The sequence below is a fragment of the Anabrus simplex genome, chromosome 3 (assembly GCF_040414725.1).
Source record: "Anabrus simplex isolate iqAnaSimp1 chromosome 3, ASM4041472v1, whole genome shotgun sequence".
NCBI classification, from domain to species: Eukaryota; Metazoa; Arthropoda; class Insecta; order Orthoptera; family Tettigoniidae; genus Anabrus; species Anabrus simplex.
In genome coordinates, this window is record NC_090267.1 from 212542881 (window position 1) to 212559140 (window position 16260).

At 37.5% G+C, this 16260-nt stretch overlaps 1 protein-coding gene across 3 annotated transcripts in view; it reads right to left on the bottom strand.

The window, feature by feature from the left end:
• LOC136866156 (ATP-binding cassette sub-family C member 4) overlaps window positions 1-16260 on the bottom strand; it is a 294433-nt gene that overhangs the window by 142133 nt on the left and 136040 nt on the right. For all 3 annotated transcript variants that reach the window (XM_067142874.2, XM_067142875.2, XM_068226640.1), the window contains one exon: window positions 15537-15716. In XM_067142874.2, coding sequence (XP_066998975.2) covers window positions 15537-15716 — 180 coding nt within the window. The remainder of the gene's footprint in view (window positions 1-15536; window positions 15717-16260) is intronic.

The following is a 16260-nucleotide window of genomic DNA, read 5'->3' on the forward strand; positions in this document are numbered from 1 at the left end:
TGCCGACAGTGGGGTTCGAACCTACTATCTCCCGAATACTGGACACTGGCCGCACTTAAGCGACTGCAAATAGTGATTTATGATGGTATGAAAAGATTTAGGGACTAATAATATTTCTTGTTCTTCGCTCAACAACTGATATGAATAATGCACGACTTAATCATTATTTGATTTTCTCGAGGCTCTTAAACGCATATTTCTAATGGTGCTGATGATTATTCATCGAGATAAAAATTCGTTATCCTATTCCATCTTATAACTACAGTCATGAGGAGTTATCATTATGGTCAGATAATGTTGTAAGGATCTTCAACCGAATTCAAGAGGAAGAGAAGGTTACAATAAATGAATATAATAATAATAATAATAATAATAATAATAATAATAATAATAATAATAATAATAATGTTATAGTTCTATTATGTGATAAATCTACTTATAAACAGTTGTTAGAATTATGTTATTTCATGACATTTACCCACATCATTCCAGGAATGCTTATCTTTTGTGTATTTGATGTGATTGATGATGCATTGATATTGTTGTTGTTGATTACACATAGTGTTGCGTGATACTCTATCCATCCATAGAATACTAGATAGTTAGGAAACGTTAATAAGAATTCTAAAAGAATACAGTCGAGCGAAGTCTACGAGAGAGGGGAAGTTCGCCAAAGGATTTTTCAAAATTTTCAAACATTGTAAAGAAGTTTCTCGAAGTGGTAAAGAGTTTTCCAAAATTATAACGACGATCTCAAACATTGTAAGGAGTTTTCCAAAAGTGATTTATACAGAACTTATTAAGAATAAGCTAAAGAATTTCATGATAGTGATAAACGATTTAGAAAGGATTTTTATAAGTGTGGTAAAGTAAATCTTTAACAAATTTTTTTAAATAAAAAATGCAATTTCGATAGTGAAGTTTCTGAAAGAGGTATTAAAGTAATTTACCTGAGAATTTTCTAAACCTGTGTTGCAATTGAAAATGATAGCATTGCTAATCACATGATTAATTCAATGTTGCAGAGTAAAATGTTGGAGGGAGTTTCATTGAAGAAATAATGGAATCAAATGAAACCGAGAAGCATGCAAGGACTCACAGTCATTTTATTTATTCACAAGCAATAATGAATTGAATTACTTTGGTGAAATATTGTATTATGTTTTTTTTTGCATTTGTCCAGACTGAATTTTCATTATTTTAATAAACATTGTTGTTATTTTGTCCTGATTTTCATTCAACATTATGTCTCCTATCCAGTCACCAATGGCCCTGCAAAAATAAATGTTCTGTAGCGGTCGGTCCCGTAAAAGCTAGTTGGCCCTGCGAACAGTCCACCCTTTGGGACTCTCGCTCCGCCGACTGAGCGACCCCGGAGAAGGGGACAATATATATAGTATAGTATATACAGATCGCGCCAAACTGACTTCTATTTGTTAATATGGATTATATTTCACCCACTTCCGTAGTGGTTCTAGGAGCGTCTTACTCCCACAGTATGTTTTCCAGGTAGTAAGTGATAGCCTACTTGAAAGTCATAATGGAACATACACACGTCTATTATCTTGGGCATTTTTGACAATTTATTTTTTCACCCTTTCTCACCCTCTATGCCAAAGGGGGCTGAAGTTAGACTTTAAAGATCTGGAATGTTACTATTCATCTCAGCGACCCGGAAAACTATAGATTAGGCAGTATTTTCGATTATTATTATTATTATTATATCTCACTCCCCCTCCCCCTAAAGGGGCTTAAACTTTGAGTTTTAAAAAATCGGGAGTGTTACTATTCATCTCAGTGACCCCGAAAACTATGGCTTGGACAATATTTTCAATTATTTTTAAATCTAAATCCCCCTCACCCCCACCAGAAAGGGGGATGAACTTGGACTTATAAAATATCCGGGGTCTCACCATTCATATCAGCGACCCCTACAACTATGGATTCAACATTATTGCCACCCACCACGAAAGGGACTGAACTTTAAACAATTCCGGAGTTCCATTATTCATCTCAGCGACCCCGAAATGTATGGATTCGACACTACTTTCTATGATTTTTATATATCACCCCCCTCGCCCTCCCTCTCCCCCGCCCCTAGGGGTTCCTGGGGTGTCCTATCCCACGTGGTTTGTCTCCTGATACTAAGATTTCGAAGTGTACAATTCACCTCGGCGACCCCGAAAACTATGTATTCGACACTATTTTCGATTAATTTTATATATCACTCCCTCCTCGTCCCCGATCGCAAAGGGGGATAAACTTGGACTTATAAAATAACCGGAGTCTCCCTATTCATTCAGCGACCCCGACAACTATGTATTCGACACTATTTTCGATTATTTTTATATATCATTCTCCTATCTCCCCCACCACGATGAGGCTGAAATTGGACTTTAAAAAATTCCGGAGTGTCACTATTCATCTCAGCGACCCCCAAAAAGTATGGATTCGACACTACATTCGATGATTTGTATATCTCAGCCCCCTCGCCCACCGCCCCTAACGTTTCCTGTGGTGTATTACCCCCACGTGGTTTGTCTCCTGATACTAAAATTCCGGAGTGTCACTATTCATCTCAGCGACCCCGAAGACTACGTATTCGACAGTATTTTCTCTTATTTCTATATATCACCCCCCCCCCCAAAGAAGAGCGCTGAACTTGGACATTAAAAAATTCCGGAGTGTCGCTATTCATTTCAGCGAGCCCGAAAAGTATTGACTCGACACTACTTTCGATGATATTTATATCTTACCCCCTCGACCCCCCAACCCTAAGCGTTCCTGGGGTGTCCTACCCACACATGGTTTGTCTCCTGATACTAAAAATCCGAAGTGTACAATTCACCTCGGCGACCCGAAAACTATGTATTCGACATTATTTTCGATTAATTTTATATATCACCCCCCTTCGCCCCCCACCCCAAAGGGGGATGAACTTAGACTTAAAAATATCCGGAGTCTCACTATTCATCTCAGTGACCCCGACAACTATGGATTCGACACTGTTTTCGAAAATGTTTATATATCACTCTCCCATCGCCCCCTACCACGAAGGGGGCTGAACTTGGACTTTAAAAAATTCCGGAGTGTGACTATTCATCTCAGCGACCACGAAAAGTATGGATTAAACACTACTTTTGGTGATTTTTGTATCTCAGCACCCTTGCCCCCCTGCCCCCTAAGGTTTCTTGGTGTGTATTACCCCCACGTGGTTTGTCTCCTGATACAAAAAATCCGGAGTGTCACTATTCATCTCAGCGACCCCGAAAACTGTGGATTCGACACTATTTTCTATTATTTTTATATATTACTCCCCCATTGCCCCCCACCCCGAAATGGGCTGAACTGGGACATTTAAAAATTCCGGAATGTCACTATTCGTTTCAGCGAGCCCGAAAAGTATGGATTCGACACTACTTTCGATGATTTTTATATCTCACTCCCTCGCCCCCACCCCCTAAGGTTTCCTGCGCTGTCTTACCCCCACGTGGTTTATCTCCTGATACTAAAAATCCGAAGTGTACAATTCACCTTGGCGACCCCAAAAACTATGTATTCGACACTATTTTCGTTTAATTTTACTGTATCTATCACTCCCCCCTCGCCCCCACCCCAAGGGGGCTGAACTTGGACTTTAAAAAATTCGGAGTGTTACTATTCATCTCAGCGACCCCGAAAAGTACGGATTCGACACTATTTTCGTTAATTTATATACCTGACCCCCCTTTCCCCCGCCCCTAAGGTTTCCTGGGCTGTCTTACCCCCACGTGGTTTGTCTCCTGATACTAAAAATCCGGAGTATACAATTCACCTCGACGACCCCGAAAACTATGTATTCGGCACTATTTTCGTTTAATTTTATATATCAGTCCCCCCTCGCCCCCCACCCAAATGGGACCAGAAATTTGACTTTTAAAAAATCGGGAGTGTCACTATTCACCTCAGCGACCCCAAAAACTATGGATTCGACCCTATTTTCATTTTTTTTACCTAACCCCCCTAACCCCCACCCATAAGGGGGCTAGAGGTGGCTTACCCCCACAGTGCATGTCTCTCGATAGCAAATAACAAGTGTTCAAAATTTGATTGAAATTGCTCCAGTGGTTTAGGAGGAGATGTGTCATTTACACACATACATACATCCATTTTTATATATGGTAAGATAAGATAAGATAATTTCTTTGTGGAGCCAACGAAACACAAGAACATGGCAACCTGCGCTGTGTGTGACAAGGAGCTGGGCAAGAAGAAGAAAGTACAGTGTGGACTATGTGAAAAATGGGCTCACGGTAAATGTAGTGACATGAACAATGGCAAGTGTTGTGGGGCAAGTACGAGTCAAAAGCAGTGTAATTAATGAAACTGAAGACTTGAATAAGTTGAATTAAAAATGCCAGCTATGACTTATGTTTCATGTCCTTTGTATTACCTGTAGTATTAGTAACGTGAGTGTACTCCGAGTCAGGTATGTTCAGAGAGCAGCGGGCCTAATCCTCTTTACTTTCACTTTGCAAGGGCTTCTAGTCATAGTTACCGGCATTCTTCCCTACATTACATGAAGAGTTCTCTCTAAATAAGTCATTAAACGTGTATTACCAGAACTGTAGAGGTCTAAAGACCAAGCTTGATTTATTTTATACAAACTTATTAGGTGAGAACTTCGATCTGTTGGCTTTGACGGAGAGCTGGCTAAATTATTCTATTAGCAATTATGAGCTCATTGATCAGAGATATAACGTATTTCGATGCGATCGTAATAAAATATCAACAGGAAAAGAACTTGGCGGAGGTGTTGTACCGGCTGTCAACAACAAATATAAGGCCTCACAGCTTGACATAGATGTTTCAGCCGAACATGTATGTGTTAAACATCTGAGAGATAATCTTGATAGTATCTTTATTTGTGTGGTATACCTTCCGCCTAGTACTAAACTGGATACATATAATGAATTTTACGAAGGTACTGAAGCCAGTCCTATTTTAAATAGTTAACAATTAGTAATATTAGGAGACTTTAATTTACCACAAATTATTGCAGAAAGCGATATAACGTGTACATCCGTACGCATAAATAATTTCTTACAGTTCATGAGATTAAGAAATGTTAACGGCGTTGTTAATAACAATGGCAGAATGCTTGACCTAGTATTGTCAAATATCACTCCCATTACCGTCCACAAAACTTCCGTCCTCTCGTACCAGAGGACAAACATCACCCGGCCTTAAACATTACTTTTGTTACCAAAAAAAGGAAGCAAAATGTGATGATGCGGGAAATAAAACTGTATACAATCATAACAAGGCAGATTTTGAATTGTTATACAGAGGACTTTCGCACATAGATTGGAGCTTTCTGGAAAATTACACTGTTGTTAACCAGGCACTAGATAAATTGTATTCTAAATTTTATTCTGTTAAAAATTCCTGTGTTCCGGTAACCGTCAGGAAAAAGAAACGATACCCCTGTTGGCGGAAAGCATACCATCACAGGAAAATGCGCGAAAGGCAGAAAAATCAGACTTCCCACTTCTTGAAATTTAAAGAATTGAGAAGAAGTGTTAAGAAAGATAAAAGCATCGCGTATAAAGCCTATATCGGGCAGGTAAAGCATGAAATAGTCGTAGATGCTAAGAACTTTTGGGCATTCGTTAAAAGTAAGCAAAGGAACCCCTATGCCAGTGTAATGAAATACAATGGAAAAGAACTCTTAAGCGACAAATCTGTTGCTGACAGTTTTGCAGGCTATTTCTTATCTGTATACTCAGAGAAACGGGCGCGGTATGATTTACCGAAATGTGAGAATACCGAAATAGATCCATTGATGAATGTACTAAATGTTAATGATATTAGTACTACCGAAATTCAAAACACAATACGCAAGATGAAAACTAAAACAGCCCCAGGCCCAGATCTAATCCCTCCGTATATAATTAAAGGCTGTGGAGATATTTTATTACACCCTCTCTCAATTATTTTTAACATTTCGCTAAAAACTGGAACTTTTCTTACAAAGTGGAAGATAACGCGAGTTAGCCCGCTTAACAAATCCGGGGATAGGTCAGTAATTAATAACTACAGACCCGTTGCAATTTCTTCCGCGTTGTCTACGGACAAACCGTATATCGGCATGTGTTCGAACATGTAGAAATTATCATCAGTGACACCCAACATGGCTTCAGACCGGGGAAATCGACAACGACAAATCTGTTGGAGTTCGCTCATGAAGTGTCGGCAGTCATGGATGCAGGAGGCCAAGTTGATGTAGATTTCACAGATTTTATAAAAGCATTCAATAAAGTTGATCACGATGTACTTTTAAATAAATTAGCTTATTATGGAATCTCTCGCAGCTTAATAAAATTATTTGAATCATATCTCTCTGACAGACAACAATTTGTGTCTTATAAAGGATTTGAATCTGAGTATTACAATACTCGATCTGGTGTCCCACAGGGCTCAGGTCTTAGCAATGAGTACAGACTAGATATATTTGCGATTACATACACATCCATAGTAAAACAATGTAAACAAATAAGTTATTGGTCCTATCGAAAATCACTACAAAAGAAAAGTTATAGAGAATACAATTTCCGATCATTTGGTGTTTTATTCACTTTTACCGTACCGACTATGATAAGAGTGGTATTTCAGAGTCGGAAGAAAACTAAATATGAAGGCCTACAATATCGAAAGCTCATAACATTGAGCAACAATAATATTGCATTGACCATTGTTTGTTGTGATGTTCTTTGTCTCTTATACTTCCACTCAACTCCAACAGATGGGATTACTGCTGTGTATCAAGTATAACAGCCTAACTGAATATTGGCGGGAAATGGCTGGGGAGTTAAAAAACTTTTTTCTTTAGCATGCCATTCTGCACCCATAAGCGAATTTACCTAATTAATTTACAATTTAAAATTGAATATTTCGCATATGAGATACCACAGTTAGGCTGTGAAACTAGCAGTCACAAAGGAACTTTCTGGCGCCAGTCAGGCGGCAAGTAAAATCCATGAAACTCTTCTCAGAGCACGACCAAATTGTAAACCACCCTAAGGAGTCCATCCAATAAATTTTATGACACCGCCTGGGAGTGGCGACTTGCTGTTTGGTTCTCACGAGAAAATCACGCGTTGAGGCCTGACCTACTTAGCTAGGACAAAAGGGACAGCGACAATACCCGCCAACCGTTGGGAGGAAGTGGAAGCACCCACGCTACGAAGGGCGCGAAAGTCTCAGCCAATCACAAAAATTCTAAATTTGAATGAACTGTTATAGCGGGAGGCTACAGTCAGTATTTCGCTATTTGAAGCCCGGTGAGGTGGTGAAAAACAGTGTCCTGACTTCTTTATAATATTTGGTAAATTATCAGTGCAAATCGGTGGTTAATTAGTGCCTAATTAATAAAATTTAACTTCGCACGGAGGAGTAAGAGGACCCAGAAGAATGAGCTGTCATGGCGGGATGGAGCCATCCACCGGAAGGAAATAACACCAGTGACGCGCGCCGTCGTGTGGATTATCCTGTGATCATTTCCCGCGGCGCAATATCACATGTAAGTCGGACAAAATTTAGGAAGTTTTGCATATAAATTTTGAAAACTATAACCTACGGATGTACGATAAAGCGCTCCCTAGGACTAGATTATTACGCCACATCCCTTCCACGGAACTATTTTCTAGGTGGTGGGAGGACTCTTTACAAAACCCAGCGACCAGAGGGTTGAATTCTCATTGTGTCTCTTGAGTCTTGGCAGTGTCGTGAGTACTCTCAGTGTGTGTTGTCTTGAGAATCCTCAGTGTGTTGTCTTGAGTACTCTCAGTGTGACAGTGTTTTCTTGAGTCGTGGCAGTGATTCTGTATGTCTCAGTGAATCTTCGTTTGACAGAGTGTGACGGCAAGTAGGTAGTCAGATTTACTTTTGGCTGGTAAAAAAAGCTATTAGAGACACTTGTAGGCATTTTTGAGAAAGCCCTATATTATTTACTTGGGAGAGTAACATTTCAGTAGTGAACACTTTAACAAACTCTTACTGTAAATGCAGAGAGATGACAGGCGAGAGCTACACTTTCAACTTAAATGAACTCACATTACGAGTCGAGAGGAACAAGTCCATGTTCTCGGCATAATTGCATAAAAACCTCTCTAACCCACGGGTAGTTTCACACTTGTTATCAGCATAAATTTTCTCCACAACATAAATTGTATTGTAGCTTGCTTCTAACATTCAATAAACTGTTTGGCAAGCGAGATATTTACGGGCAGAAACGAGTAAAGACAGACAGGGAGGAGAATGACTTTTCTTCAATGAAGGCCGCAGCAGTAAACCTTGGGCAAACAGTTATGTTCCGTTGGGGTTAATGTTCTGTAAGCTGCGAGGTAAATAAAGCTGAGAGACCGGCGTGCAGACCAACAGGTGATTTCCAGGTAGACAGCGAGACGACCGTCCAACTACACAACAGGAGTCTGCAGTGGGATCGTCTAACTTTCACTGGAGTGAGAGAAATGCGAGTGTTGTATGCTAATATAAACGTGTGTTACGGCATGGCAAATATGTGTCAAATTTGCGTGTGTAAAAATTTGGAATACCACAGCAGCGTGAAGATGGAATTCTAATTTCACCATGACCGAGGCCAGAGGGTGAGCCAACATGCCTCCATCACACAGGTATGAGCATCAATAAATAATGTAAATAAATATGTAGGACTGTGATTAATCGATGATCAATGTAGTTTAGAGTATTAGATAGGATTGTAAATAATTCACGGTTGATAATTGTAACTTTTAATAATAATAATAATAATAATAATAATGTTATGTTGCACTTTCAGCTAGGTTATTTGTGCACTTCGTTTAGGTAGATGTTGTTTGCGTGTTTTATTGATTTATTTCTGTAGTATGTCACTTTGACAGTTAGGCAGCTTTGATATGTGACCTATGTGTGTAATACCAGTTTATTATTATTATTTATCATGTGATTAGATCGTTGGTTTTTGAGTCATATTTTTGTTTGAGTTTTGATCTTGTAGACGCCGCCGCGATGTTTTTAATGTTTATTTTGCTATTTTGCGCATTTCAGCTTGTTTTTGATGGGGAATCATCCTTCAGTTGCGACGTTTTGATTGTACTTATCCCGTGTATTTTGCGACGATTTTTGGTAGACGCGAGTATTTATTTCTGTGTAGTTGCGGTTACACATGTTTCAACATCTGTGTTTGAGAGGCAATCTCGTCATCTTTTTGTTATATTGAAACAGTGAGTGCCATTGATGAGTCAGCTCTGAGATTTTGTGATATGTTAAGCAGAGAATGATCGAGAGATCGAGCTAGATGATTAATATCCCTGATGATCTACGTTGATGATGGAAATATGATTTGGATCATGTCATGAAGTGTCGTAAGAAGTCGTAATGTGCACGACAGATATTTGCCCGCCGGATACGAGCGAGGCCGTATTGTGAGAATAATGAATAATAATGACGTCGAGATTTAATGAGTAAATAGAATTGTGAAATGAAGAATTTAACCACGAGTGTTAAATGTGTTACGACATGGGTTATGGTTGTAGGCAGAAGCCTGTATTTGTTTAAATAATTCCAGGGAAAGTAGATGTTTCGGCAGATATGCTAGCCATTGTACAATATGAGCAGAGCGACGAGTCAATGTGTTTTTCGATAATCATGTAGAGTCATGGATGACATGAAATAACAGTAATTTGTCCATCAAGGTTAAATAGTATCATGTCCAGACAGTTATCGTCTGAGATTAGAGATTGCCGTCAAATTCGCAATATTTTTGCTACTCGCAGCAGGGTATATTTTTCAGGAGACTCCGACTTTATTTTGCGCATTCCATCCTTATTAATTTCCAGTAGGCCGCGATGGTGGGATCTAGTTTGTTTGTTTGTTTTTCTTTCTGAGTGTACTTTATTACCGTGTATTTGTAGGACGCAAGCGTATGTGAATTATTTATATTTGATTTGATGTAAATAGATAGGTGTAGATAGGCTAGTTTTTGATTTCTGTATTTTCTTTGTCGGAGCAGTGTTACTCCATTTAACAGATGTAATGATGTAAATAAGATTGTCAGATGTTAGGTTTATGGATCATCGATTAAATCACAGTCGAAACGATAGTAGTGGTATGCTCATACCAGGCATTTAAGTAATTACCAAACCTTTTAAAATCCACTACATTTTATTTGCAAAATGAAGCGATCTTTCATAAACCAATTGTATAAAACTGCCGCAATGAATGAGGTAAACAAGATGGCATCTGCCTCCATCTAGTGGTGATACCACAAATATGAGTTGATAATGAAATGCAGTTAGCGGCAAATTCAATAGAAATTTTAATGTACAAGGATCGCTATCATTTGATATGTTAACATCAGGCACTTGGCCTAAATTTTGGTTTATTCTTAAGAAGTCCAGTCTATCACAGGTATGCAAGTTGAAGTTTAAAACTTAGATGAGTGGTTGATACACTCAGATTTGATGTTTCAATAATTTATTGTGTTTAATCATGAGGTTTTGAATAAGACAATGGTTATGTCGGAAATGAAGTGTGATGTTCATGGTTGTTTTTCTTCGAGTTATGCCTTATATGATACACTTGGTTAGTGCAGTCCATGATTACTTGAATTTGGGTATTTTACCAAATGAGCCACACTTGATAAATATTTGATAACTCCTTTAAGTCAGTGGTGTGATGACGTAACAATTTCACTTTATTCTGATTCAACTACTTTAATTTATTTTTGAGAGATATTTTCGACGTAATATAATTCTGTATTTTCAAGAAGGTGGTTTTTCTGACCAGAGTTTTAAACTGAGTCATGTTATTAACTTGAAGACAGTGTCAACAGAGTCTGGAATAATTTTAATTAAGGTGTTTGACCTTCAGTCAGTTTATTAGGCAGATTATGATGTTTTGTAAGTCAGATCTTCAATCCTTAATTTTCTTAGTTTCATTGATTTCATTTTGTTTACATTTTTCTCTAGTTTCAGTTTACATTCCTTTTTGGCATTTTGCATTATTTCAATAAATCAGTCTTTTATTTAAATTTAATTCAGTCTTTGGGTACCGTCATTTTAGTTAGTTTACCCCCCTCTTTTCATTCCCTCACTCCTTATTCGACGGGTGGCCTCTCTTCGGGGATAGCGGACGGTCACGACTGAGGAAGAAGAGTCTACATGCAGCGGTGAGTATGATTTACATGTCATTTATTACAGGAGCAGCCGGCGCACAGAAGAAGGAAGAGTTCACCGCAGTTGTTGCCTTGAAAAGGGCACAATTCCTCTGGTTCATACATTTTCTGATACTGCTGGTACATAACATACTGGTTCATCATAGTATTCCATTTTTTCCATCCCTACTCTGACGCGCTGTTTTGAATGAGCAGTGTGTCCACTTTAGGTAGAGGCTCACTTAGTAGCAGTATAGTAGCAAATACAGTAGAGACAATACGCGACACTCAGCGAGATATCGAGGGACAGCTATTAGAGCTCTCTCTAGCGGATTGACCTAAGAACTACTGATTCTGTCATAAGAGCACGTGTATTTGTGTGTGAAGTTTTTGGTGTTATTAGTGCGTTTTTAGTGAGTGTTGACATAATTAAATAGTAGCGTGTGTCATCCTTGGTATCTCCTCTCAACATGAGGGGAAAGGTATGTGCTGTGTTTGGCTGCAGTAACTATGAAGTAGAGAAGAATGCGCGGTCTTTCTTCCGTTTCCATCGTGACAAAAAATGTAAGTAAGCCTAATATTGTGTTTGCATATACGTATATTCTTCAAGTGACAAAGAGATTTTTATAGTACTTCATAATCTTCTGACCTACTCAACCCATATATTAACTGGCTTAAAATATAATACGCATATTTTATTGTATTATGCAGCAGTTAACCTTCAAGACCGATGTGTTGTTGTAGGTGTGATCTGCGGGTTTGATTTAATTCAGGAAAATACATATGCATATGAATGTGGCTGGTTGTGTTCCAAGTTACCTCATTTGGAATGCCGTAATGCGTTGTCGAGCACTGAAGGAAATATGGGTGATTTAAGAAATGTACATATTTTATTGAAACAATATGATGATGCAAATTTGCTTTACCGTAATGTAATGGCATTATGGCAAGTATTGCTTATAGGGAAAGTTTGAATGTTTTGGGGGCAAAATTTATTATTTTATTTCTGTTAGTAGGCTTCAAGTTAAAAGGAAAGTTGTCCAGCTCTTAAATGTAAATTCATTGAATCATGTGTGTAAGGAATGTGCCGATATTTTTGTTGACAAATGTTTTAATATGACGATACAATGCTTTCAAATGAGAAAAAAAGAAAAATCTAGCCGTGAACGTTCAGGCAAGAATTCTGAAGCTAAAAAAGTAATGCATAAATGAAAGATCAAGCCCTTTCACAGCAGTCCATTTCACGTTTTGATTATATGTCTAATTTCAGTCTTTAAATAATAACCTGTTAAATAATTCTTCATTAATTTATCCAGAATTGCTCTAGCAACTTTGAAGTCAATATCTTAGTAACACTTTCTTTCTAGACGTAATTTATTTATCCGTTTCCGTATATGCATTTCCATTGATATTTGAATTTAGCACGCATTTTCAGGTCAAGCCTCTAGGAGCGCCACTTGCGACTTGTCTCCCATTTTAACAAGGCTAAATCCGGAAGTGTCGCATTTTGTCTCTACTGTATTTGGTAGTAGTAGTAGTAGTAGTAGTAGTAGTAGTAGTAGTATTGTGACTTCCCCTCTCGGAGAACAATCATCGAACGAGAAATGCAACCATTCAAGCTAAGGGCGCCAATCTTTAAGTTGAGGACTTAAAGATAAATTTTTATAATCAAGCTTGGACGGACTCTTATCAAAGGGGTGGGGTGATAGTACACTAATCATTAAGCAGGAGAATTAGAAATCAAAAGGCTAATTAAGGCAGATTGATTAAATTGAATTAGAAAAATACTATTTATTATATTGAATATAAATGACGACGGTTTAACGAGAACTGAATTTACAATAGAAAATGAATTTAACAAAAAATTGAATGACTCTACTTCGCGAAAACTTGCAATATCTTTAACTCGCTTGCTCACCATGTTGTCTTGTTCTGCTGGTCCTTGGAAAGCTTCCATCCTTGTAGCTGGAACATCACCGGTCGTCTTTGAGATCTCTTCATCTGCTGCTAAGTACCATTCCTGCCTTGCAAATTGCACCCACCACTAATTGGAAGATGACTTCAAAACTAACACTCCCTATTATGCTTTATCCCATATATTGGAGATAAGCCCTAAGTCATAGTTAGAAGAACCACCTTGGGTTATATGGAGAGGATACTCAATTAAGAATCCTTCCAACTTTACTGAAAATGTGCTCTGAAGTTTCATTTCTATCTGGTTTAATACTACCTATTGACTTAGACTGGTTCAAACCGGTCTCGTAGCCGAGCTGTACGTACTTCCTGATGAGAGTGGCTATACACCCCTCATTCAGAATTTCTAAGTATCGAGACGAAGAATCAAGTAGAGAATCAAGTAGAAGAACAAGTAGCAGATCAATAAGAAAATCACGTAGAAATCTCGTAGAAGATCGTAGAAGACTCGTAGAAGATCGTAGAAGATGAAGCCAAGAGCTCCAACACGCCCTTTTATAACCTTCTCTGGCTCTAATTACAGGTCGCTACCCGTGGTCCAATCAGATGACACGTCTCTCCCCACTCCAGATATTAGAGTTGACGGGTCTTAACCAAGATATCAACTGTTCTTCTATTAGTCCTTTCACTCAGTATCCATGGCAACATGACGCTCCTTTGAAAATATAGGCGATGATCAGTTTGAATAATTCTGGTCGAAATACGGTAGCTTACGTTAGAACGCTTGAACACGTGCTCGCTTTTCCCAGAACTTGGTGTCTAAATTTGTCCTTCCTTCTTCCTCGGTGATGTGGCAAGATAGAGGAAATCTACTGCAAGTTAATTTTAAACTAATGTCGCAAGAATCTAAGTGAATATTAGGATATTCAGCCCTCGTTTACAAGTCGTAGTTACAAAGTAATGAAATGATAGTGAGCAAATGATTAAACATGAATTATAATACAATTACATACCAAAATAAATATCATGACGTTAAATTCCTGAATTAATTACACATAATAAAATTAACATAATTACACTGTAACGTCTGGAACGTTACAGTATGACCTGATCTAGAATTACAATTTAGGCCTATTCCAAATTATGGCACCACAGTTCACTAAATAACTCAAAACTCAACCCGGAAAAGAGTCTTTTCGTAAGATAAGCTTTTTCCTCGTCACTTTTGTTAAATTCTACATTCATTTTATTCCAAATTAGCAGTGAGAAGGGGGTTTCTGCTCTGACTTGGAGGAAAAATTTGCCTCCAAGTCAGATAGATTTTTCCGCCACCAGTGTATTGAATTGAGATTGTCCGACTCCTCGGGTACTCGTAGGAAACAGATGAGTAAAAAAGACATAGTTTTTGCCTTGGGACTCTCCACTATTCGACCCCCCCGCCGGAAAAAGACGAAGAGTGTTCACGGATCACGGCTGTCTGCGGCTTGGTCATTCCAGCTCTGGAACTTTGGAGTCTCAGATCGGCAGCGTTCGTTAAAAGTGAGAAATTTGTGGTTTTCATTTGATCGACTATTTCATATGAAAGCATTGCTTTTAATCGCGCCATTCACCCGACCTCATTGTAATGACCTATGTTTATTTCATTTGGGAAAACCACTAAGACAGTCTTTATAAGGATGTAAAATGACAGGTGGAGTGTAAGTGTCTGACATTATAATGAAAACTCCTCAACCTGATTGTGACTTATGGTAGGTAAGCGGGCCTGCCTTTACAATGAAAATGCCCTAACCCAGTTTTCATATGAGTAAGGACGTTTGGTGAATTCCCCGTAGCGTTTCTAGGGCAATGTTAAGAGCTATGCAATTTAATACAATCTTGCTCACAACGTATACACTATCTAACCTAGAATTCTGTATACAAAGTAGAATTCCGTAGTGAAGCACGGGTATATCAGCTAGTCATGTATAATTGCGGTACTAATGCAACTTTAAAGCCGTTCGTAAATCATTTTAATTGTAATATTTTAAATACCTTGTTACTTGTAACTTACTTGTAACTGAATATTTGTAATATTATGTTACTAAAGAAAAGTGTATTTTTATATCATTTATGACTATTTTACAAGGACTTTCATAAGAGATATTATAATTTTAATTTAATATTTGCTTTTATCTAATGTAACAGTGTTTCACATCATTAGGTTTGCACCTGTCTGAAGCAAAATAAATAAATAAATAAATAAATAAATAAATAAATAAATAAATAAATAAATAAATAAATAAATAAATAAATAAATAAATAAATAAATAAATAAATAAATAAATAAATAAATAAATAAATAAATACGAGAAAGGTTTTTAATTTCCCATTTCATTTATAGTGTAACGATAGAAATTATAATATGATTACAGGAAATAGCACACATAATTACCTTTCCTGAACCAACAGGTCCAATAATCCCACAAAGATGTCCTGGCTTTAGGTCAAGGTTTATATCACTGATAGTTGAATGCTCTGGACTCCATTGAGAATTAACATGACAGAGCAAAATTACTCCAGGACTTACTGTTGCTTTGGGTTTTGGTACCCCTTCTTCTTTCAGTAGGAAGTCCTGCAAAATCATATCATAGCATTACATTGGAAAAATACCAAATAATATGATATGTAGGAGAGATAAAGTTAAGACCCATTTACTGTAGTAATAACGTTTCAGAATTATATCAAGTTGTCTATTATTTTTAGTGATAAGTCTTACACCTAAAATTTGGTGTTCCATATCCTTAACTATTTCTAAGCTTACAAATTCTTCTTTTATCAGTGTGAATACTCCCCCTCGTATCGTTCCTAACTTTCTCTGTGATAAACACTCCAGTTTCGTGAGAACATTTCCGCATCCATAATATAATAATAATAATAATAATAATAATAATAATAATAATAATAATAATAATAATAATAATAATAATAATAATAATAATAATATTATGCCTATTACAATATTTGGTAAACATATACCTTTAAATTACTTAATTCTATCCCTTTCTTTACAGTTTAACACTAACAATTTTATGTCATCCTTAGTTGACTTCATGCTTCCTCTTCCTATACCGTCATCACCGCCCATTAGTTCACCCCGTTTTCCTGAATGTACCTAT